The 27,420-nt window shown below is 35.9% G+C and overlaps 2 protein-coding genes across 2 annotated transcripts in view; one reads left to right on the top strand and one right to left on the bottom strand.

The window, feature by feature from the left end:
* The window catches only part of LOC109076513 (transmembrane protein 8B-like), a 117,586-nt gene extending 95,732 nt beyond the window's left edge, over positions 1 to 21,854 (bottom strand). The window contains 1 exon segment of the mRNA XM_042757326.1: positions 21,670 to 21,854. Within this exon segment, the coding sequence (XP_042613260.1) occupies positions 21,670 to 21,754 (85 nt within the window). The 5' untranslated portion in view covers positions 21,755 to 21,854.
* Positions 21,855 to 26,732: 4,878 nt separating this feature from the next.
* The window catches only part of LOC109086807 (disabled homolog 2-like), a 34,008-nt gene continuing 33,320 nt past the window's right edge, over positions 26,733 to 27,420 (top strand). The window contains exon 1 of the mRNA XM_042757336.1: positions 26,733 to 26,870. The gene's annotated coding sequence lies outside the window, so the exon portion shown is untranslated. The remainder of the gene's footprint in view (positions 26,871 to 27,420) is intronic.

The following is a 27,420-nucleotide window of genomic DNA, read 5'->3' as shown; positions in this document are numbered from 1 at the left end:
AGCAACCCTGGTGGGCTAACAACTCTTGAACGCACACTTACACGCACACAACTTTCAGTCTTAAAGGGCATGACAGGATTAATAGAGAATAAATATTGTGAAAAATGTGTTGTACTTTGAAATGAAGGCCACTTACACCATCTAACAACATGTCATGCCTTGTATTTCTCTTGAAAGAGTTCAACTTTCCCGTTAAAAACCAGATCGTATAATATCATGGTACTTTGAAATCTACTACCATTTAAAAGTTTGGGGTCAGTAATATTTTTTTTAACTAATACTTTTATTCAGAAAGGATGTATTAAATTGATCAAAAGTGGCAATATATATATATATATATATATATATATATATATATATATATATATACTGATGATAATAAGAAATGTTTCTTGAGAACCAGTGTATTATAATCAGTATTATAATCTGTGTATCAGAATGATTTCTGAAGGATCATCTGACACTGACGACTGGAGTTATGGCTACTAAAAATTTAGCTTGGCCATCACAGGAATAAATTACATTTTACAATATATTAAAATAGCAAACAGGTATTTAAAACTGCAAGAATATTTCACAACATTACAGTTTTTACCATCTTATCGACCCCAAATTTTGAACAGTAGTGTATTTCAAAAAAATTTACTCAGTGCTTGAAGTGGGCTGGTACGCACTGGTACCGGCACTTATTTTAGTCTTTAATGTGCTGGCACTTTGGCTTAAAAGTAAGATTGTTTAAAAATGAATGACGGCTGAAGGTGTTTTAGATTATGTGCTGGCAGGGGCGTCGGACTGGGGGTAAAACAAGTACTGATTACCAGGGCCCCAAAGGAAAAGAGGGCCCTTGAAAAGTCTGGAATATATTTTATTTTACCTGGATATTTTCATGGGGGCCCATCAGGACTGCCTATGCATAGGGCCCGGGATCTTGTGCAGCGCCCCTGTGTGCTGGGCAGTGGTTTAGTTATTCTGAATGGATTCATATTTTATTTATTTAACTTCAAGCACTGATGGTACTGCCATGGTAGCATGTCCACAATGCTTGGCAATACAATATAATTTTTAACCCAGTTATTCATTCGTGCTAAATAAAGTTAATTTTATACTTTTAATTAACTTATTTTCATTAATTGCATGTGTTGAACTACATCTATAGGACACATTTTGGAATTATTTGTAGATATGCGCTGATATGTGACCCACTTATAATAACATTTTGGTTCTCAACATCATATGACTGATGATGCCACAGCACAAAAAAATTAAAATAAAAAGAACAAAACACCTGGTCTGTTCTGCATATTCCTGTCTTCACCATGAACATTGAGCAACATCATTTAAAAACTTTATAGCTATGAGCTAACGACTATTAACACAGTAACATTTGCTTGGCTGGTAGTCAATGGATCATTACTAATGTGCTACTTATTAGCTCACTCCAAAAATAGTGCAGCGCTCACTCAGAGCGTATAATTATGGCACAGCAGTGATATAGGATAGACTGATATTTGTGGAGGCAGCTAATGTTTAGCCTTCTGACTGAGCACCTGTCTGATAAACCTAAATTAATGTGGCCTGAATGTGCAAATATAATTCTTATTTTAAAAACTTGCAAAAAACAGAATTTTGTGTTTATTTTTTTTTTCTCTCCTGCTTTTGACATTTGACATTTGTGTTTCATTCTGTAAAAACAAATGTATATAAGTTTGCACTCAATTTATGTTACTTTTACATAATGCAGTATAGGGTCTATTTACTTCTGATAAAAAGCTGAGTTTTTTTATGTTAATTACAACTGATGTAAATGTAAAAAGTCCACATCGTCTCACATGAAAACAGGACACAGTATTCAGAACTGACCTTGAATCTAAAGGAAATGCAGCTTAAAAACATAATGCATCAATGGAACAGCATTCAGACTTGGAACTGAAAACACATACCATGTAGTGCTGACATGTATAATACTACCCCACACATGTATTCATGCACTGTATTCAAGAAAACCCGGCTATTACCTCAGTCTGTGTGAATGTGTGCAAGTGTATGTTGGTGTGTGCTTGCTTGTTGAGAGTTGAATGGTTATCTGTATGCCCTGTATAGGCACCAATGAATTAGTAATCACAATGTGCCACTGACTCATCCAGCCATAACCATCCGCAAACAGTATTTACTCTCAGGTCACAAAACATATGCACTATTGTATTATGTTTGAAATGCCAATATGCCCATGTGTATGAGAATATAATGAGTGGCCCTATTTGATTTGTGTTCATACATGGTCTTTAATTATACTGGTTAGTCTCAGGTATTGATGATGCTTGCTGCATGAGAGCTCTTCTCATCTCCTGTTATTGATCAATGTGATCATGCATTTTTAACAGTCTCCGAATGATTTGTGGAATTGGGCACAGCACACCTGTTTAATCTTCAAAAGAGTTTGGGTTTGTAATATTAATCTGTCAATACAGAGCATATATACCCATCATAAATAAGCAATTAGAATGAGTGAGATGTGTAATATGCTATTTCATTTTGATTTAAGACAATTTAAAAAACAATTATACAGTTCCAATAGTTCGTGAAAAGGTTTTACATATTAATGTACATTCTTTTTTTTTCTTTTATATATATATACTTACTAAGTATAATAGTAAAGTCAAATATGTATGAAGTAACAGAAATTGTGGTTTCAATTTGTAATGACCAAAAATTTATTAAAAAAAAAAAAAAAATTCAAAGTTTAATTTGTATTAAAATAAATTATTTAAGTACAAAAAGTACACAAATTGTCACTGGGGCAGTAGCTTTTCAAAAGGTACATTTTTGTTGCTTATTTACTCTTAAAGGGTATGTATTAGTACCATAAAGGTACATATTATTAGCTAAAGTGTACGTCAAAGACACTGTGACTCCATTATAAGGATCACACAAAATAAGATTGTAATGTCTCTGTGCTGGGGCTCTTTCCTGGAATATGTTGCTATGGTTTAATATATCCTTATCATGCAACACAGACATATCTGCTTTCATGGACAAGAAACCAAACAAACTGTCCTTCTCTATATGGTTACTTAGTGGTGAGTGCTTCCTCCAGTTGGTGGGGAAATAGTCCATGGCCACTCACTTATTGACAAATATCCTGAAATGGATGGTGGAATTGACTTCTTTAAAAAGCAATTGATTTTTTGCCCCACTGCTAGACACCCCGAATTGAAAAACTTCAAGATGGATTGCTTGACCCAAATAAAACATAGTATACTATATCAAACCCTAAACAGACCAGATGTTCTCTAAAGACAGAAATTCTCTAGTGTTGGTACATGCATTGTTATTTCATATAAAATCACCCATTTAGTCAGATACTAGTCTGAAAACCAAAATGTACTATAAACATAATTGGTAATTAACTATACAAATTGTCATACGCATTTTTTAAAATAAATATTTCTACCTGATCTGATTTGTGTAAAATATTTTTGTTGGGGCACACTAATGTATTTAGGTCCATTCAGTTAGGTAAAATTAATAAATCATAATTTAGATGTTACTCACAGGTAGCATGTAATATATTTTATTCTTTTAGTTTAAGAGATGTGTTTATTCCACATTACAATGAGTGATGTGTGCTATTTACTGCTATATGTAAAAGACCATTTCTAAGTGGGCATATGACAAACATACATTCATTGATTGCTTGGCTGTGAATCTCCTATTCAAATGGGACTATATGTGTACGTGACTGTCGCTGAGAGCTGGAGGTCACTGAACTGAGCTTGCACAGGAAAGAGAGGATGAAGCTCTGTTTTATGAGGCTGGCCAAGGTGATAAACAGGCCATGATATGAAGGGGGAGGGTGCTTTGATAAACTGGACCATTCGTGTTATTGCACTGCTAGCAGAGCCCAGCCAAGGGGTTTGACATGAAAACGGCCATCAGTCTCACTCCATCTCTCCTTCAAATCGATATTCACCTTCATGAGGATTTATGACCGGGGTTGCAGCTTACTATAATAATAGTCAAACATGAAGACACACCAAGCTGCATCAGCCAGTATGTTGTGTTTTTGTTTTGCTATTGGCAAGCACAATGCACCCCCCCCCCCACACACACACAAAAAAAAAATCAATACTAAAAACACTCTGTGAATTTTAAATAATATAATGACATAAAATGATGATATCCAATGCATTTTTCCATGAGCGATTATAAGGTTACTCGTTTGGTAGTTTGTTTAATATCGTAGCTTGTTGGATAGTAAGTCACCCACTACAGTACAACTAACACACCGATAAGCCTGTATGTGAACTGATATTAGGCTAATATTGTAGATCTACCAATGTGCTGGGTGTTGGGTGTACACTTATCTATCCTAACAATTACAATTTGCTGTATTATTTGTGTCCCCTTCAAAAATTGCTCTTGAGAATTTTATGTTTATTATCCCCCGTACTTTAATAAAATTTATGCCCTTGTCCCCCAATACACAGACTCATAGCCTGTCAGTATTATTCAACAGAACTACTGAATAAAGTCGCTTCCCATCATCTCACTGAACTATTCACCACATTAAAATAATACTTCACACAAAATTAAGTTCAAGAGGATGAAAACATTTTTGAATTTGAATAATGCATACTGAAATTACAATATTTGAGAGCAACATCCTACTGATATACTCTGATAATAATAGCTTTGTATGACTATACATTATTTGGATAATCTAGGGGTGCACGATTATGACAAAAATCATAATCGTCAATTATTCCCTTTAAATTGTAGTTGCAATTATTAATTACGATTATCACAATTTACAATAAATTTTACTTATACCATTGTTTGAAGCAATCGCATGCCATATTTTTAGATGAGAATAAACAAGCTGAAAACACTCTAACTGAAAACCTTTTATTGCTTTTCTATAGTATTAAGCCTCAAATGTGAACTATACATTGGATTGGTTTCTTCTTTAAATAAAGTACAAATACGCATGGTATTATAATGTTATACTAAAACTAAAATTAAAACAATGAAAAAACCCTTAAGATAACATGTAGAAAGAAAAAAAAACATCTTAAGGATGCAGAATAACATGAGTGGACTTAATTGTGGCATCCGTAATTGTTATTGCAATTAGAAATTAAAAATTTTATTAATTGTGCAGCCCAAGTTGAATCTGATTCTTTTGCATAGAACTGAATAAAATAATATAATATGCATCCCTAGTGCCAATCAACTCTCAATTTGAAAACTTGAGGTTATATTTCTGCAAAGGAGTATAAAAACAGTCTTTTTAATTTTAAACTCATTGATCATGGAAATATTGCCTTCATAGTGTGATATCTTCCGCTTAGTGTGTACTCCATGTATCTAGCTGAAATTATAGTACTAAGCTGCTTGAAACACAGGAGTGAATGTGAATACGTTTATAGGGTATATTCATTTACAAGGGGATGTTTGCATGCCAAAGGTAAATTGTGAAAGTCTTTAATCTTAGCATAAATAATTTTGTCAGGAGGTTTTGTCAGGTAATTGTGAAAGTTTTGTTTGTTTGTTTTTACAATTCAACAACAGAAACAACACCAAAAAAAAACAATTTACAAAAATCAAAACAAATAATTTAATGACTGAAACAACCTGGCAACAATAGGATTTACACCAATGAAAATCATTTTTTAAAAATCAGATCAAGTAGAAAAAGTTTCCTTAAATAACTGCAGCATATTTTCTTTTTTTCTTTTTTTTTAGTTTGTAAAAAGAATAGAAAATGACATTGTCAAACCATTAATTATTTCTCACTGCTTCCAAAAATAAAAAGTACTCTTTTTGAGGATAAACAAAACTACAAGCAAGGGGAGCTCACACCGAGTGCAGGGATGAATCAAGTCGAGTCAAGAGTTTCAAACTAGGTCAGAGAGCACACAAGGATTAAGCAAAACTAGAAGAGAGAACAGTAGGGGGAACAGTGGGACCTGGATGAAAGTCCACGTGCCATCCCTGGTCAGACAGTGTGAATGCTCCTGTTATGTAGAGAAGCCAAAATAGCTACTTTACATCATTTCCACCTTAGCACAAGCTTGTCTCATATTCCAGGCATGCACCAGTGCCTTCCCAGAGAGACGATGACCTTGCCAACACATGTCGAATTGCAGCTCTTGTCCTTTGGCAAAACCTTGTTTCCATTTCCCCAGAAACACTCACTACGCTGAGGGGAAGATAAAGCGTTGTCTCCCTGCAGTGTTCTGATTGGACAACCCGAGGCTACCACCTGGCTCACCGTACTGATAGAAACTCTGCCCAGTAAGCATGTTTTAGTGTGTACACTATATAAAGGAGCATAAATCACATGCCATTTAAATAATTCACACTGATCTATTAAATGTGAAGACATCAACAGTGTGCTCATTATAAAATGACAACAAAAACTGACTCTCTCTGGGATACTGTCCTAGAGAAAACAAAACTGAATAAATAAATAATCAAAATAAATAAATAAGCATAAATTGAAAAAGGGGAAAAAACTATGTACAACGATAGAACAAAGAATTGTTTGTGACTGCCAGGAGAATTTCCATAGCATATGCAAATACATAAGAAGCTGCATATGAAAAGTAATCATTAATAATGGCTGGGATGAACAATTGAGAGTTACTAGCGGCAAGTGACAAGTGAAGTTCCAAAGTAGTTGAGAAGATAAGCATTCCCAGTGTCTGAATTCTTTATTATAATTTGGTGACAGCTTGTTTTGAGACAGAGTTTTTTTTATTATTATCAAAAGCACAGCCTGGCAGTGAGCAAAAACTCACTTTGTATTTGTTCAGCAACTACTCTCTATTTTTGGCTTCAAGACTTCAAAGATTATCTTTAAATGAGGCTAAAACTGTATCCTTATCAAATTTTGAGCCAGATGCTTCACTAAATGCAACTTAAGCCTGCTAGTTAAATCAAAGGCTTATCATATTATAACACACAAAAACATTACACATTACAGATAAAGAATATATTACAACAGTTTTTATACCCGCCAATAAAGTCAAGACAGTAGTTAGGACCTCTTGATCTCAAAACAAAACAATACAAACAAAAAACAAAAAAACAAAAAAAATTAAGGTAAAATTAGTGGTAATTTAAATTTATAAAAATTTATTTACATTTATAATTTTTGATCTTAAATGTATATTTTTTTTACATTTATTAGTTTAGTTAATATGCTTAAAATATTTATTATACACTTTTCAAACATATAAATATTTGTATATTATTATAAATACTATTAATAATTAGAGAAAAAAAGTAATTATACAGGATAATCCAAGTCTTGAAAAATGATGATGCCATACATAGCAAATCATCTTATAGGTACCAAGGCTATCACAAATCATTCTTGCCATTTCAGCAAAGCCTCATCTATGTCAGCCAGCTAGATTATTATTTGAAAAGTTGAAAAGCAGGAATCACAGAGTAAATGTCAGAGTAAATCAAATGCTTCAGTCTGCAACTGCCTTTCGAGCTAGGTTGCTGTAAGGTTTCCTGTGACCACTGTAGCCCTTTCTTTATTGTGTATAATATATACAAGTTGTTTATGAGTTTATCATTGTTCTGTTCGCAGGCCTTACAGAAAAAAAACTCAACATTCATATCAGAGAAGGTCTGAATCTCCACTTCATCACCTGTTTTTCAAAGCCGTACACAGAGGACCCATCTGTGCCATTGTGTTGCATGGCAACCTGCTCAGAATTGATGTAGTGATATATTGCCAGAGTTGAATAAGAGAAAGAGAGAGACTCAGCGAAAAGAAAAGATAAGGGCACAGGAAAACATGGACTCGTCAGCAAGATGGAAAGTTGCTTTTCCAGATATATAGGTGAAAAAAAAAAAGTTTTTAAACAGGTCAGATTCATGTTTACATTTTTTTATGTAACCAGAATATTAATGCCTTTTGTACCTGTAATGTTTTGACAGGAATCTGAAATCTTTTTTTTAATAGACTAGCAAGGCCAACATCAGCTACAGTGCATGTGCAATTCAGTGAAGGACATCATCTTTTTAACTAACTTGAAAGCCTTTCTTTTGTTTTATAAGACAAAGAACATACTTAACCCAATCCTGCTGTTCTGCAATTATCAAAACCAGATTGAAAAGAAAGGTTAATTTAGTTAATACATACAGAGGTGAGGACATATCGATTTGTACTTATAGCAGGACATCTTTTAAGACCTTAAATGCACAGATCTGCACAGGATGGTATTTTATGTTTGATGGCAGAGTGATTCATTAAGACACACCTTTGCAACAAGGAGGCAGAGAGCACACGTCGATAAGTACTCTCAAAGCTGGTGTAAAACCAAGGGTAAATTTGATTTGCCATTTATGACCGGAGTTAACCCAGTGCTCTGTAAATAAACTTTATGGCACAATTGGTTTTAATACTCCGGCTGTGCATCTGAAAACGTGGAATGCAATCATCATAAAGTATAGAAAATGAAGCTTTTTACCTTAGTTTGACTTCTCAGACAAGCCAATGACCATTTCTCTTTAAAAAAAAAAGTGTGTCTACGAGCCAATGACATTTTAATTTTCTTCCAATATTTTTCATTTAAAAGGCAGAAAAGTGCAGTTTTTCTATTATTATAAAAAAAAAAAAAAAAAAAAAAAAATTGTATTTTCAGCAGTCATTACTCCATGATTTCATTTATCCAGGTTCAGAAATTATTCTAATATACTGATTAGGTGTCCTTAAGAAACATTTATAGTTTTTATTATTAATGTTGAAAAGCTGCTTAATATTTTGTGGAAATGGTAACACTTTTTTTCCCCGAATTCAGAACATGAAGTTAAGGGGAAAAAAGCAGCATTTATTCTAAATAAAAATTTTGATCAATTTAATGTATTCTTGCTGAATAGAAGTATCAATTTCTTTCAAAAACTAAAAAAAAAAAAAAAAAAAAAGTACTGATCCCACATTTGTTTAAGTGTATGCATTTTCAAAGGTTTGTATAAATACTGAATTATACATTATTAATGCACAGACAGCATCTAAAATATAATCATTCTGTGTGTAAACAAATGTTACAAATGTTTACAGATTCTGTTAGGCTAACTGAATATTGAATTAACGGAATTAGGGTTCTGTAAGATTTCACTTTTCACATTAAACTTTTTCTGTGAGATTTCTGGTGGCAAATTTAAAAATAAATATATATCTATAAAATAGTAACATATAACTATACAAAAATATTTATCAATTGTAATATAGATACTATATATAAAAAATGGGGACTGAAAAATGTGTTTAGATTTCTAGAGCTGTGCATATGTAAATATATTTTATATTCTGTGAATATGACCATATTGTACTTTTCAGTGTATATCAAATACCTACGAATAATGAGATCTGGCTGGTTTTTGGCACTCATAATGTGCTTTCTTTCTCTCTTTTGATGCAGAGCAATGCGGATGAAATTGCCAATAACCAGCAAGAAAGACGAGCAATCTCATCTTGAAATAAAATGACGAGGTAGCAGACTAAAAGATAAGATGTGAGATAATCAAGGACAAGGGTTTTTCACAGAAATGAGACACAGATGATGGGGTTAAAAAGTAATCCAATTAAGTAGCTCCCTAGAGGGAGGTCAGCACAGGATTTTATTAGAGTTCAGAGCAGGTCATTAAGCATTTATAACATTTCGGAAATGCAATTAGATGACTACGAGGGACGTTTATTTCGGTTATTATCCAGAAGCTTTCGACCGAATGACATGTGAAGCCCATCGGTCTCAGTGCCGCAGATCTGTCAGAGGTGTTATGGTGGCCTTTCTAATATGTTCTCAAGCTCCTGGGGTAGAAAGACACTCACAGAATGACACAGAGCCCAATGATATGCTGTCTGCAGATTAGCAGCCCAGGGGTCACATTGATCTCCAGCAGCATGAGGAAAGTCTCTGCCCGTGTTGTGGGGCTTACTGCTGTTACAGAGTTTCTGTAGGCTAAAGTGGCACAGGTTTGATTGAATACACTGCTAGCCTGGTAATCTCTGACAGACACATGGACAACATTTCTTCCCGGAGGATTTTCTTGCTTCAGTTTCTTGTGTAGAAGTGCTAAATGGGCACAGCTTAGTTGAAAGGTAATATGTTAAAGCAGGGTAATATATATAAGAATTACATAAAAATATATGATTTTACAAATGAAAACTTTTTAGAACACACACATACACACACATATATGGTAACACTTTAGTATAGGGACCAATTCTCGCTATTAACTAGTTGCTTATTAGCATGCATATTACTAGAATATTGGCTGTTTATTAGTACTTATAAAGCACATATTCTATATATCTTACTAAGTATTAATAAGCAGTAATTAGGAGATATATAATTAGGATTTATGTGTGTGTGTGTGTGTGTGTGTGTGTGTGTGTGTGTGTGTGTGTGTGTGTGTGTGTGTGTGTGTGTGTGTGTGTGTGTGTGTGTGTGTGTGTGTGAATGTGTAGGTAACCAAACAGATGCTGGTAGCCATTGACATTCATAGTATTTTTTTTCCATACCATGGAAGTCAATGGCTACCAGCTGCTCTTTGGTTACCAACATTCTTCAGAATATTTTCTTTTGTGTTCAACAGAATAATGACACTCATACAGGTTTTGAACAACATGTGGTTGTCTAAATGATAACCGAATTTTCATTTTTGAGTGAACAATCCCTTTAAGTGATGATTTGAAAGTATTTTCATGTACTATACATATTTCAAATTGGATAAACATGCAAATGTCTGTTATTTTATCATACAAATGGCTGACTCAAACTCAAACAACTGTAATCCATTCAAAGAACAAATGTATTACATGAAAAGGCCACCAGCGTGAAAATGGCACAGCATAAATCCAAAATAGCACACTAGCACTCAACGGCACACTTCCTCTCAGCAGAGGTATGTTAATTGCCTTCTAAACAAGCATTGTAGCATTGTTTTGAGTGCTAGCTCACAGGTGAAGGATTTGCTTCTGAAAAAAGAAAATCTTTAATGTTCACTCTTCATCTGTCAAACCTATAAAAAGACCAGGCCTGCCAGGCCCATTTACTGCTGCCAAAAATGAAGCCTTTTCTCTGGCGTTTGGCATATTGCACCTGACAGGACCCAGGGCAAAGACCAAGAGCCAATTTCAGCTTCTTGGCAGGGCTGCAGTGAGAGTTCGGTGCGGCCTTGCTGAAAGGTGGAAGACTGTAATAAAGAAGATGTGAGGTTTTAATATTAATGCTAGCAAGGGTGAAAATGGAGACGTAGGATCAGGTATGAACAATTGACAGGGCACTCAGCGAGGCTATGAAACGAGATGGCGGTGAGGCCTAGAGATTGGAGAAGTGTTTGCCTGCTGGGTCATGTGGCTCTGAGTGTGAGCTGAGTGCTGAGGTCTTATTTGACTGATTGAAGATCGTGGGACAAAATGTGCAAAAATACCCACACACTTCAATCATCCAATATTCAAATGCTACAAAAAATGTCTTTGAAATACAACTGTGGTAAATTGGACGTTGAAAGGCCAGTTGAAAAGGCTGTTAAAGCTGCAGTCGGTAACTTTTGGGGCTCGCGTCTTGCAGAAGAACATTGTAGCCGGAGCTACTTCTCTCTGTTTACATCTATGGCGAGTCACGCAGGTACTGTGCTACTCTGCAGCGTTGCTGACCCCAACCAGACTAAAATAGTCTGAATATAAACAGTTATTATAGGTGTACCGTAGTGATTCAGGATAAGACAAAAACACGGTTTGGAAAATGGATTCATGATATACTCGCTCATTATATATATTTTTTACATTTTCAACACAAAACAACACTATGGCACAGCCCTGCGCTGATTAGACCAGAAGAGCCGGGAGCGGTGGATTTTGTTTATATTAGAGAGAAGTAGCTCCGGCTACAATGTTCTTCCGCCAGACGCGAGCCCCAAAAGTTACCGACTGCAGCTTTAAAATGTATTAAAATTATTTTCTGGGTTTAGTACAAGTTTAGTAATTGACAGCATTTGTGGCATGTTGACTAAAACAAAAATTAATAACAAAATAGAGGTTAATAGAGGCACTTACAATGGAAGTGAATGGGAGAAAGTAAAGCCTATAATTTTATAAAAATCACTTATATTATTTTTGTTAAAACTTGTGTATTAGGCCTTAAAGCTTTTCTATCATTTTTACAATAGTTTTACTTTCTGTATTATTACTTGTGTATTATTTGCATTACTTGTGTAGTAATTGAGCTGTAAAGCTTTTGAATGAATCATTTTATAGTAAATGTACTTTTCTTGTATTACTACTTGTGTATTATTTGAGCTGATAGGATTTTTAAATCATTTTTACAGTAGTTTTACTTGTGTATTTTTACTTGTGAATTATTTTTGTTGTGTACTTGTGTTTTATGTGAGCTGTAAAGCATTTTTACAGTTTAAATCAGTCATTTTACAGTTGGTTCATTGAGTTACGTTTTCATGATGACAAAGTTGTAAAATTGGATTAACTTTACACAGAAAAGGTTAAAAAGTGTTTTTTTTTTTTCGTTTTTTTTTTTTTCAAACTAAAATTGTCAACACTCATTAATGTCTTATGGCAACTTTAGAAGCAGTATTTTAATCTTATGGATCAGTAAACATACCACAAGTGTTCTCTGTGGTTTTTAACTTGTACTGAACCTGGAATATTTCTTTAACAAAATCAGAAGGCAAAACGAACAAATATGAATCCACTCTACCATCTCAGATCCACTGAACACTGTTCACTGCAGCACTGGAGTGATTTTAACTCCAGCAATGCCCTTATGCTCAGAGTCTTTTGCCTTCCTTTGACACAGGCAGACCTCAAGGGGAGTTTCCTCATGCCCAGGTGCCCCCCATAGTTTACTCACATCATGAATCATTCAAGGCATCATCTGCTGAATAAAGACCCAAGGCAACTGCAGCACAATCAGACCGCAAGGGGTTCGGAAGTGTGGATGGCTCTGCTTTTAGGCACACAGAATAGATGTCTTAAAGGATAGGTACAGTACAAATGTTTAAAAAAGAAATGGCGAATCAGACTTTTGATCTTTTACCCGAAACTACTTTTAAAGGGAATATCTGTATAGCTCCCGTCAAAAAGAAAAACTGAATTCCTTCAAATAGAACCCTGCAGGACCAAAAAATGAATAAATACATAAATTAAAAAAATGTACACACACAACAACCAGCCTAAGGTGGTCTTCTAAGTCTTAGCTGGTCTCTCAACCCAGCCAAATTGGTGTTAAACTGGTCTATAGATGGCTGCCCAGCCTGACCATGCTGGTCACAGTACAGCTAAAAAGTGCCCCAAAACCCCTCTTAAACCACCAATGATGACAATCCTAACCAGTTTAGTCAAGTTGGGAGACAGCCAGCCACTTTAGGGCTTTTTTTTTTTAGCATGGGCAATGTAAAATGTCCAGATGTACTTTTTAATACACCCAAAAGCTTCCAAAATTGGAGATATATGCAAATATCATCTGCAATCAATATTACTGCTGCTATATTAAAGCAATAAAACACAGGTCTGCATGTACCAATAAATTTTTACTGAACTAGAAATCCTTAATTATCTCAAAGCACTGAAATTTGTGAATAGAAACAATTCTGTACTAAAACACTGAAACAATTAATTAGACCATATATAATAAAAAACAAGGCCTTCAAAATAATAAACAACAATAAACAAAACCAAAAAAAAAATTTTTTTTAAAAAAAATATATACTAGGGCTGTCAAATGATTAATCACGATTAATCACATCCAAAATAAAAGTTTTGTTTACATAATATATGTGTGTATACTGTGTATATTTATTATGTATATATAAATACGAACACATGCATGTATATATTTAAGAAAAATATGTTATATTTATATATTAAATATATTTATGTATAATATAAAATCTAAGAATATAAATATATACATGTATATACGTTTAAATATTTTCTAAATATATAATTTATGTGTGTGTATTTATATATACATAATAAATATACCCTGTACACATACATATATTATGTAAACAAAACTTTTATTTTGGATGTGATTAATCGTGATTAATCATTTGACAGCCCTAATATATACACGTGTGTGTGTGTGTGTGTGTGTGTGTGTGTGTGTGTGTGTGTGTGTGTGTGTGTGTGTGTGTGTGTGTGTGTGTGTGTGTGTGTGTGTGTGTGTGTGTGTGTGTGACCCTGCCTGTGAAAACCCAGCTAAAGTCATTTTTTTGTGATTTACTCTTTTCTACATAAAATCATCCTTCATAAAGTTTCTGTGAAAATATAACCTTTAAATCTTTAATTTTGACTGAGTAAGGCCATGTCAAGGATTGAAATCATAGTGATATTGATGGTTGAAATCAAACTCTCATAATTAGATTTTGAGACTTTAGCCTGGATTTCACAGACAGGGTCACATATGTACACACATTACCATTCAAAAGTTTAGGGTTAGTATGTTGTATGCTTTTATTCAGAATGGATGCATTAAATTGACAGTAAAGACTTAATTTTTTTTTTTTTTTTTTTTTTTAATGCAGCCTGGATAACCATTCTTTTTTAGCAATATTTTGGAAAGAAGAGTCTTATACATGGAAATTAAATGATGGCCAATGATTGAAAAATGATGATCACACAAACAAACTGTGCTTGAATACAATTGTTAGTATTAAAAAGTAAAAAAACAATAAACCCCATAAAACTGCTAGAAATTTGCTCAAAAGACAGATCTATAATTATGACAATGACTGAATGTCAGTAATAAAACATACATATTTATATTGCAGGTCTTCCCATATGTTAACACAGGCCAATTCAGGAGGCCCTTGTGGGGCCATTTTAGCCATTATGACTTGCCCTTTTAAAAGGGAGCAGCAGAAAATGCCTGTGACACTTGGGCATTGCATAAGCAATCAAAAAAAAGCCCAAAAATACCACACTCCGAGATGTCGCTGCCCAGGCTAGGCCAGTTGGAAATAAGCTCAACACCGTTGGCAGACACAAAAAAGATGCTCGCCCACACACACACACACACACACACACGAAGACTGCAGCAGCTCTGTGGATGTGTAGGAATGCCCTTTCTGCCTCTCTGTGAGCTTGATGTAAATGGGCCTCTGGTGCGTTGATAATAATTAATGATAATAAGAGGAATGATGGATGACGTTGTTACAGCGCTAGCAGACACAGCAGAAAAGTTCTCTGCTTTTTCTTTCTCTCTGTGACTTGTTCCGCTCCTCTCAGCATCCAAACGATCCGTCCGCAATTTTATCTGTCAGGCCTCAGTTGTGCAAACAGGCTCCTCAGCACACCAGCCGCTCTGGATGGCCACAGGCAAAGCAGCTGTCAGCCTCACTCTCTCGCTTTCGTCTCTCTCCATTTCTCTCTCCTTTCCTTGTCACTTTCTCAGCATTCATATTTACGCTCCCTCTTGCTTCCTCTCTCGCTATTTCAGAGTAAATATACAGTATGACTCGTAGACATCCTAATGAAAAATGTGACAGGAACTGGTTTTAAACACAGGCTCATTGGAAAAACGTCCTACTTCCTACATTTTCAACTCCAAAAATGTACCTATACATAAAATACACTGCAGTTTTCAACTGAAATGAACACTAGAAGAAGTAAAACACCAACAACTTTTATTCCTTTGCACACAAATTACAAATTACAAGAGCAAATTATTGATTAATAAACACTTATTTTCATGCAGTTCCTAGCAAAATACTATGTTATGAACCCAAAACACTTTTAGCATAGTACATGACTCATAAACTAATACATTTTGACATTAACATTATATAACCAGATCTATTTATGGCTTTTCAGATGTATAGTAAATTTGCTCGGTAGCTCACCTGGTATAGCATTGCTCTTGTGATTGCCCTGCGAGTCTCGTGAAACATGAGTCATGATAAAAGAGCTTAAAACAAACTATCCCTTTAATAATCACACACACACTCCGTCACCATGTCCTTCTCTCTTATGCAGACCAAAAGCAGGTGCTTTTTCCTCACCAAGAGTAGCACAAGTTCCCAGAGGAAACTTTATTTTGGCTGGTGCTGGATTACACGTGGATTAGTGCTCCTAATGGCCCTGATCTCTCCTAATTCCCATCAATCCCTCTCATCTCAAACATGAAGCACTGAAAGAGAAATCAAAAAAACCCAGCTTACGTGAATTGGAAATTCAGAATGTGCTGATTTTTCTGTACAACAGAAGAGCAAAGCCGCTTGTTAATGATTTTCAATGTTTTTGTTTTTTTTTTGTTTTTTTTCTGTAAGCCACTGAACTCAACACATTCTGTAATCAAGAACAGAGCCTATCGAAATCAAAAATGGTTCCGCTAATTAATGTTTGCTTGAGGATTAGAGAAATGTGTCGCGGTAACCTTTCACAGCAAGCAGCGTGAATTGGAGGATATAGTGTCATGGAGAACGAGAGTGTGACTGAAAAAAAGAAGGCAGAAGAGATCCTGATGATGGATAGAGAGCTTTTTTCCCCCTGGTAGCAGTTGGTGACTCAGTAAGGGTACGGATGTGCCGAGCCGAGTGCAATTAGCAAAGTGGCCCTAATGCCAAAATCACACAGAGAGGAGCAGAGGATGACAGACCAGCCCTCTGGAGTAGAACACAAGCCTCTGTGTCGTGTACATCGCACCAAATGTGTTCTCATTCCAACAATAGAAAAAGAGTATTGCTGGTTTAAATTGAATAAAGCTGCTGGATCAGAAGGTGGCACTCAAAACAAATGCAATCTGATAATGCAATCCTCTCTACTCGATACGTTTTATGTTGGTGTTATGCTCGAAAGCGTTTAGAATCACTTCAGCTGTCACTTGCTCAAGTGCAGTCAGTCTCAGTTAATGGATGGCTTTATAATTTGTTTTGGGTTTTTTATGTTCCTTAAAGTGATTCATGGCAAAGATAGCTTGGCAGTAATAAATGACAAACAGGGTGTCTGATGCAGATATAATAATATCCAAGTCGTAAAACTGTCATCTTCACCAATACGCTAAAATCGAGAACATCTTAGGCTTCATCAATTACCTGCTTTAATTCCTGAAAGTCATAGAAGTGAGTGTTTTTATCCTCTCCCTGCATATTATATATACACGCGTGTGTGTTGGGGGGGGGTGCTTATTTGTTTGTGGTTGTTTGTAGATAGACATCAGGACTGCAATGTACAAACATGCAATGTTGGTAGAACGAACTGCTGAACAGTGATTGGCAATAAAATTTTGTCAATGATTTCACCTATTTGGTGGCATTTTTTTATGTTTTGTGCAATACTGTACTGCGAAATTGCTGAACATTATTTTCACAGCAAAACTGATCTTTAGAGCTGTCAGCTATTTCATAGGTTTCTGAAACAAACTGGAGGGGAGAAAAAAAAGTGTCTTTAATTATTCCACGATGATGATTCAGTCGTAATCACTCATAACTTGCTAAATAGTATAAATGATGAACTGGTGACCCTGGAAAATGTCTTGATTTTAGTTCCAGGTTTTGTTCTGCACATGTTGAGCAAGCAATAACTTAGGTTATGAGCAAGAAAAAAAAATAGAGCAGAAAGATAAATGAAGCTACATTATGACATTATCACATGAATACAGTAACTTTTCTGCTTTTTTTATATTAAATACAACAAATCTTTATATAAAATATAAATATAAAAACTCAACATTATCAGGTCAAAGGCAATGAGCAAATACAGAGGAAAGACATCTAATGAATAGGTCTAGTTAAAAACCAAGATCTAAATTATTTAACCAGATTTCATTAGATTAGACCAACACGTTCATTTTCATCTGTCAGATCAGGTAGAAAAAGCTCCTTATCCCTTCAACAGGCCTCTCAACCAGTAGAGCACATTTTAAGTCATGATATCATGTTGTACTGATTAAAGTACCATCTGTATTTTGAATTAAGCACAAAACATATTAGTTACAGTATCACTGCAGTTTTCAACAATATACAAATTTCAAGATGGTTTTAACATATGAAATCACTCATATCATGTGTGTCCATTTTCACAAATCTTTCTCGGGGAATTCTATTATTATGCAATATAACTTCAAAGAGCTTGTTTTGATTTTTGTCTGATTGTGCCAGTTAACAACTACACACAAATACACTTACATTCAGAAGCTTTTCTTCTAGCAATTTTTTTTTTTGGCAAAGCAAGATGAATTTGATTTAAGCATTCATTACATAAAAGGCAACAGACCTTAGGACATTATTCTCAATAAAGGGAGAAGCCACAAGGTTGCCCCAATCATAAGATGTTGGGGAACAGAGAGAGAAGCTAGAAGGTTTTCATGTTTAAAAATCTCAAGAGTTTATCCAGGGCTCCATTTATTATTGATAAATGTTTTGTTTTTGTTTTTTATCACTGACTTTATGATTTTCCCACAGTTCGGATGCACACATGACTCAACCATCTGAAGAACTTTTTGACAGTGCTTACAAAAGCAGACTTCCATTAGTTACCGGAGACTTTGAGATTAGCATCTTGGTGCGGTGCATATTGAATTATGTGATGGCGTCGCATCAATCAGAGAGCAGTGACGCGCATTCATCAGACTGAGCAAAGTAATGAAGCCCTTAATCTCCCTGCGGGTTTGTTGTGGCACTGTTCGTCTTGCAGCGTTTTAATTGATTTCGGACTTGCTCGTGAGTAAAGATGATATGCGTTGCTGCATGGGGACAGCTGATGGAGCCAATGTTTGTGCTGTGTTATGCAGGAGTGCAAAGCAAAGGCATGAAGACTTTGTGGAATATTATTTCAAATGCATACAAAATGTTAGTAATCACTGGCTATATACTATAAGGCCTTACACAAAGGAACTGAAAAGACAATTATAATTTTGCATATTTGATAAGTATTTGTATAGTATAGCACAGTAAGTACAGTATAGCCATGGGTTTCCTCAGGAATTTCCTATGGGTTTTCAGAATACCAGTTTTGATTTATGAGTAAATAGTTACTATTCCTTAAAGAAACATAAATGACATAAATTCATACCTTCAGTGAATTTTGAAAATGCACTTATAGCAAAATGACAATACAGTCTAACAACAATATTATTTTATAGTTATTTACTCATTACTTACATTTCAACATTAATCTTACCTAATTAGTAAGGTGGGCAACATGCTGGAGTTTTATTTTTAATTATATATATTTTTTTTTAATTTATGGGTAAAATATGCTATTTCTAATCTTTTTTTTTAATTATTTGATTTCTGGAAATCATCTTGCGACCCCCTGGGGGTCCCGACCCCTACTTTGGGAACCCCTGATCTAAGATACAGCTGCTGGTACAGATGAGCCAGTGCTGCCTTAACAGCAGCTGCCATCCTCATACGTTAAACTGAGTTCAACTCAATAATAACAAGCCACCTACTTACACAGTAAATGTGAGTGTTAAGTAATGTACTACCACTCAGTGAAAAGCTTCCCTTCACAGGTCACATCTCAGCATAATGGGAGTTCACAAGCATGCTTCGTTTTAACATAAAAGTCAATCTCACACTCAAAATACCACAAAGCTTTGTTACACACAAACACACACTGTCAATAGATAGATAGATAGATTGATAGACAGACAGACAGACAGACAGATAGACAGACAGACAGACAGACAGACAGATAGATAGATAGATAGATAGATAGATAGATAGATAGATAGATAGATAGATAGATAGATAGATAGATAGATAGATAGATAGATAGATAGACAGACAGATAGACAGATAGACAGATAGATAGATAGATAGATAGATCTACTAAGTGATATACCAATGTATCTAATTATTTTTTACCAGAAAACCGTGTATTGACACAACAGTTTTTAAAAAAAAGGACATAGGATAAAATCAAACCCGGTTAAAACATTAAGTGTGTGTGAGAGCGACAGTCAGATTCCAGAGAGAACAACAGAGACAGAAACAGAATCGGTAGGCTAAGAGACTCTTCTCTCACTCACTGAGTCTCAGCCCAGCTCTTTGTCTGCGTCTGTCACATTGAACTGTTTCCTTTGGTCTGCTCTGACTCGTTCTCCCATGAGACTGGATGGCTCATTGGTCTTGCTCCTTTGTGCTAGCCTCAGAGCATCACTCTGTTCCTGCCGCTTGTCAATACTGTGATCAATGCGAGCGCGCAGCCAAGTCCTGTGACTGGCGTATCTCCTTGCAATGTGTTTGGTGCCCTGTTAGTCAAGTGATGCTTATGAATTGCTCATGCATTATGAATCTCATCTGCAGTAAGTAAAGTAGACAAATAAAAAGAAAAAGGTATTCACTGGAGGAAATGGAAAACATTTTCCACAAGAGACAACCTTTCTTGTTGCGCATGCACTGCAGTTTTGTACAAAATAAAGAGTGAAACATTTTTTCAAGAATTGCTGAATATATATAAATACCATATATATATAATTAAGGTGGTGTTAAAAGGTTCATCACACGTTCAACCACTTTGCATTCAACTGCAAAAAAATTCTGAAACTCTGAGAACTCATAAAAGCAGATAGAAATTACAGGAATTGTAAGTGGACAAAAACAAATAAAATGTTATAACGATAATAATAATATTAACTATTTACAGTGTAAAAAAAATTCAAAATAGTTAATTTCGCCAGTATCTTTTTTTGTTGTTGTTGTTGTTTTTCAAACAAATGACTGCACTCTAACCTTGTAACGTTTCCAAAAAGCACCAGCAAATATATAGTAATAATTTACTATTTAGGTTTGTGATGTGTGCTACCGTTCATTATCATACAATCATCCTCGTACACTGGAATAGAGTTTTTTAAAAAAATGAGTTTAAAAGACAACGAAGACCACAGTGCCTGTTATTCCTGTCGTACTTAAGAACAGCAAGAGATGTGAAGTCAGTGTCGGAGCTCAAGTAGCTACAGCTGACACTAAAGCAGCACAGCATCCATCAGATGCGCTTTCAGACACAGCAGCGCAGGTATTGTCTTGCTCTGTCAGCCAGATTAACTTCCTTATCGATGCGATCTACACACATGCATCTCGAGAGCAACAAGAAACAACTCGGCGCTCTTCTTGCGCTATCAAGCGTTTGATGACTAGAAGCAAGTCTCGAGACTTACACGCTTAACATTAAAAAGCTATAATTGGCCTACATATTTCCCAAAGGCAACTGATTCTGATACTATGGGAATCACGCTAAAACTGATTATTGGCTACATTAGAATACAACTAAGTTAAAACAATATAGGCCAGCGTGCATTAGGGATATAAGACAATAAAGTGTGTTCCGATACAGAACGTGATACATAATTACTTTGCTCTCAGTTTAGCCCGAGATTATGATAGAAGTCTTGCTAGACATAAAGAAGCATCCACTTCTCGCGCGAGGCTCCTCAAGAATGTAGCACACTCTAGTCAGTGCTTTATTTTCGTGGATGTGCCTAGGACAACATTAAAACACAGATAAGACATCAGCGCAAAGAAGAAACGCATTCCACCTGCTGGGTGGCCAAAGTGCACTAGCACTGAATGTGATATAGGCTACGGCCAAGCCATTGAGTGAAGTAGTTCAGCACCAGCACAAAGGACAGCTCCACTGCATCAAGATAGAGATCGCACTTCAACCCTCACTGAAAGACTCACCTCCGAGAGAGCAGAGCAAGGTATAAACAAGCAACAGGATCTCCAGACGGCCCATCCCCGACCTAAGCTCTTCCAGCCACCACATCGTGATAAACTGACTGTTTTCGCCCCGACGGCACGGACGCGATTTTTATATCGCTCCGCTTGTCCACATTTTCAGCTCTTGCAACGGACCAGCTGTTCGCGCATGACGTAATAGCGAAGAGGCTATTCCGAGAAAGCCCCGCCCCTTCTCTGCTGTGATTGGAAGTTCGCCACACATCCATTCAATTGATTGGCGGACGAGAACGTCAGTCAAAGGGACTGGTGTCTCGCTCTGTCCTGGTAGGAGACATGGGTGGCTTGTCCGACAAATGAACACCATTTCAAGTTTACTTTCTCAAGAACCACGTTACAGCGATGGTGTTCCGTGCTTTTAATATCCAAGAAACGTTTTTTTAATGATTGGAATTTAAAACAACAGCTACTTGATGAGGAATGCGCTGAACGTAATGTTTTCACTTGAATTGTAACAATAGCGTTTTTTATTTGTATTACTTCATAGGTAAACAGAAAGGAAATTCTATTTTTGTAGTAATGAAATATTGTTTGCTTTGAGATAGTAATATTCATTAAATTTCGTGTCACACATTCGTGTTGAAGACAAAGGCTAATAGGCTACTGCCATCTATTGGCCGCTGACTGACACTAGAACTTTCATCCATGAATATTATGACCTCAGAAGCAGTAAAAGCACTGGTTTACTTATAAACAGTTTTACAGTCTACTATAGGCTATATGTTCCTAATTTATTCTATGAGAGGGTGCAGTAAAAAAAAAAAAAAACATGGTACAAAAACCAGCCTGGCCATCTATATATATATATATATATATATATATATATATATATATATATATATATATATATATATATATATATATATATATATATATATTTTTTTTTTTTTTTTTTTTTTTTTTTTTTTTTTTTTCAAGAACTGTGAGTTTGTTGAGTAGTTTTAAATGCCGTTGTGACCTATGCAAATCACCGATAATTACATTTTAAACTTAGGGTGCTCTTCACTTCGTGAGAAAATGGACGTGTGACGTGATATTTTGAGAAAAGTGTCAGTTGTGTGAGTCAGCGCAGGATAAAACTGCGTCTACAAGGTGAATACGAGGTGAAACCGAGGCTGAAGATGTGATCTTGGGTAGGAGGAAAGAGCAAACGATTACTGAAGTTCACTTCACCTTGAGCTATAGAAAATGCAATGGGGCCTATGTTGAACATGTTCTTGATACAATTGTTTCCGCAGAAAATTTGAATTATTACTGAAAAAATTATTTAAATGATAACCCTGACCATGCATGCCGATGGCTGTTTATTACAGCCTCAAACACCTCAAACGGTAGTCAGGTGAACTGAAGCTCAAAGAAACACGTCTTTCAGTCACAGCCTGCACTGTTCGTTTTCACCACTAGATGTCCTACCGCTCCTACTCCATCACTGCCAGGCCACAGTCTATGTGCCAGGCACACGATTGTTCTCCATTCTCTGTAGTAACGGTCTGAAATGAACAAAATGCATGAACGGGCTTTTTTTTTTATTCTTGTATTCGCTAATTATTTGTATTTTTATATATTTATTTTTATTTTTTGGTAGTGTATTATAATTTCCACAGGGTATTCATCATGTTACAAAACAGTAAAGGATTTTTTTTTTCAATTGCTAACAAGCGTTTACAGCATCACACAATTAGCCAAAAAGTAAATTTTCTGTCCAAAACCACATTTTGTTAAATAAATACAAACTTTTATACATATACTAACTCAATCACTCTTGTGTCGTCAATCTGGCAACCTGCGTGTGCGTCAAGTCTGAGGAGGAGGGGCCGGGTAAAAAAAATCTTCTCCAATATTTTGAATTTGGACTGCTATACCTAGTTCAGCCACTCGGTGTCAATCCTACATAAAGCACCTTTAAGTGTTGAACTTGTTCATTCTTGACAACATACTGTCTAAAACTGAATGAGTGTGAGTCATTACTTTATAGAATGTACAATAGAAAAAAATAGGGTCCCCATGCAGAAATTGACTCATATTTTACAAATATTTGAGTAAAATGAAGAAGGACACTATGCTTGATCCCCTGCTGTTCGTCTTCACCCTGAAGATAATCAATAGTTCACAAAATAACCTAATCAGTTAAATATACGGAAAATAAAATGAACAAATACAGTTCCAGACGTGAACAGCGGAGAGAACTGAAAAACAGGTAAATTGTATAGGAAGAGCTATTGAATTGCATTTTTCCAAACTGTTTATTTTGCCCCCTAAATAATATCTCTTTCTGTGTTGCCTTTGGAGTGTTTTAAAGGGGTCATATGATGCAATTTAAATTTTTCCTTTCTCTTTGGAGTGTTACAAGCTCTTGGTTCATAAAGAAGATCTGTAAAGCTGCAAAGACTAAAGTCTCAAATCCAAAGAGATATTCTTTATAAAAATTAAGAGTCAACCACCCTACTAAAACGTCTCAATCTAACACTCCCCCACATGTCTACGTCACGATATGGGAAGATTTGCATAACGCCGCCCAAATGTTCACGCAAAGAAAGAAGTCGTAACTTTGATTCTTGCTGTAGTATTGTTGCCGCTGCTGCCATGTCGTGGAGACACTGTGTGTTTCGTTGTGAATGGGAATCTACATTGTTTGGGCTTCCAAAAGAGGACACGACTAGAAATCAGTGGTTATACTTACCTGGCAGGGGAGACACCATGATCAAGAAGGTGGTTCTGTCGGGAAGTCGTGGCCTAATGGTTAGAGAGTTTGAGTCCTAACCCTAAGGTTGTGGGTTTGAGTCTCGAGCCGGCAATACCACAACTGAGGTGCCCTTGAGCAAGGCACTGAACCCCCAACTGCTCCCTGGGCGCCACAGCATAAATGGCTGCCCACTGTGTGTTCACGGTGTGTGTGTTCACTGCTGTGTGTGTTCACTTTGGATGGGTTAAATGCAGAGCATGAATTCTGAGTACCCAAATATTCAGATGTTTGCAGCACATTTTACGGAGGCAATTCTAACTTTGCAAGGACAGTCAGAGGCGTGTCTACGTAGTGGCCAGGGGTGGGCACCGCCCCCCCCCCTGAAATTTGGCTGGCCACCCCAGGTGCCCCCCCCACCAGATGTCTTGCGATAGACTTGTTTTTAGTAAATTTGTAACTGCATCTGGCAGTGGCGGATCCTGGCATGTGTAGCTGCCTACGTCGGCTTTCTTCTCCTCTTTATACTTAATTTTAGGCGGTTTCTATAGCGTGATATTTGACATATCGAGAGCGCGTAATGTTACGTGATCCATGTAACGCGCGAGCACGAATCTCCACTCTCAAGTGGATTTCCTTCACTCACACAAAACTGGATGTGTGCTTTTAAATATACATTGTTCTTTTATGAATAGGCTCTGCTTTTTATTCAGAGATTACGTGTATGCTCAAACGTTCTTGCATCACTGAAGACTAGCGTTTTTTTTCTAATTCAGATGAGGAGTAGGCTTATCTCATTAAATGGAAGCAAGCTGATTATAGTCAGCCTTCACTAGTTATTTATTTTATTAATAGCCTACTTATTTTAGTTAAGTGCTTAACTTATAAATATGCATTTATTCAATTGTTTTATTAAGGTGCATTTGTATTTTATTGTATATAGTTTTGGCAATAAAAGCGTATTAACAAGGTTCCAGAAATAATCACTGAGGGTGCTTCTAAAATTAGCGAGGGTGCTCTACCCAACAAACATGAGACTTCTATACGTCGTGCAGATCAAGTCTAAAATTGCGTCGGTCGGTCTGGACCATATCTGGACGTCTACTCGACGTGCAAATCCGGAACATATCTGGACGTCAAACTACGACGTCCATTGGACGTCGATATGAGGTTCAAAATTTGACCGTCGGGCTAAGGATTTTCTTGGACGTCTCTACAACGTGCAGAACAGGTTCAGGAAATCGATAACTTTTTTTTAAATATACATATAACGCAAACAAAGCAATCCTTTGATTTCTGATTTAAATATCACATGTACCCTATACTCTTCTGAAACATTTAGGTGTTAAAATGATGTGATAATAAATGTTTAAAAAACATTAAACATTTATATACATAATTACATAATGTGACCATATAAAATCTTACATGGATTTATTTATGGTATGGTTTGTGTGGTATTTTTCACTGGAGCATTGACAGAAACAGCAGTTTAAATCGTATAAGATCTATAAATTAAATATAGTTAATTAAAGTTATAGTCTTAATGCCCATTTTCACATATTTTCTCCCATCTATTGCTTTGGTCATCATTGTGTCAATCACTGCTACTTCGAGAGTGAATCCCACATAAATATGCAGATGTCATTCCCGAAACTTTGCAACGAGTGTGTGGCTGAAAAACAAAGTTCTACATTTTAAATGGATCATAGACTAGAAAGCTTGCAAAGAGTGTTCATTACCCCTAAAAAATGCTGTCACTCTTTGTTTAGTGAGTGTATACACGATGTATCTTAACATGCCGCAAACCATAACCCCCCCTAACCCCCAGCCCCCCCACCCCACACCACCCCCGGCCACCCTCTTTTCAGCCAGTGCCCCCAGACTGGCCACCCCATTTAAAATGCTCTAGACACGCCCCCTGACCCAAATATTCAGATGTTTGCAGCACATTTTACGGAGGCAATTCTAACTTTGCAAGGACAGTCTGGCGCTTCTGACTCACAGTCTGTAAGTACTTTTACATATTTAAAGAATTTGTCACTGATGATTCAAACGCAAGTTTTGAGAAGTGTAGAGCAGTGTTGGGCAGTAACGCATTACTTAGTAATGGGTTACTGTAATTTGATTACTTCTTTAGTAACAGAGTAATTTAACGCGTTATAATTTTCAAAATAGTAATTCGAGTATTGTTACAAGCCGAGGTCTCTATACGTTACTGCCACGTTACATTGCCGACAGAATGCAGTGTGTTATAATCTAGAGATTGTAAAAAGGATGTAGCACACGCACTGTGGAGTCAAGCGCATTCAGTGGATTAGAGACCTGCTCTCGCGAGACCTGGCGCAACAGAGTGCAGCGCGGAACAAGATGCTGCCAGAGCGAGCGGGTGGACACTTGTGTGTGCGGGATGCAGGAGAATAAAATGAATCACGGGACTCCCGCAAAATAGAAATATCTCAAGGTAAAATATCTAAAACAAATAAACTGTTATTCATCTATTGCACAAAAGCAACAGGAACTAATATAAAATATAAACGATTGACAGGTGCAAGCATACATTTGGGCTATAACACGTGTTCGCTGCGTTGAGCAATGCAGTGCTGAAATTAAAGAGTTAACAAATACACTATTATTAACAGATATCAGATAGACATTATGAAAGATTCATTATGCATATATTTATTGTGTTATAACAGATATTTGTGAGATTGCGATGAACTGAGATGTCTTTTAGAGATTATAAACGCAGCGCTCTTTGCTGGCAGTCTGCCAAATCATGCAGGCAGCAAACGCTTGCTTTAGTTAAAAATAACTGTTCTGTGAATGTTGATACTTTAATAAATATTTATCGGGAGCGTGTATGCATTTCTACATATAAAAACATTCATAAAAAAAAAAACAAAACAAGCAATTAAACTAAATAACTACTAAAAAAAAGAAATAATAACAACAACAACATTACTACTAAAAAAAGTAACAACCAATCAATAAATAATATATTAAAATTTTAT

The sequence above is a fragment of the Cyprinus carpio genome, chromosome A5 (genome assembly GCF_018340385.1).
Source record: "Cyprinus carpio isolate SPL01 chromosome A5, ASM1834038v1, whole genome shotgun sequence".
In the NCBI taxonomy this organism is placed as follows: Eukaryota; Metazoa; Chordata; class Actinopteri; order Cypriniformes; family Cyprinidae; genus Cyprinus; species Cyprinus carpio.
The sequence above is the reverse complement of the archived record's forward strand: the minus strand, read 5'-3'. Positions and strand labels throughout refer to the sequence as shown.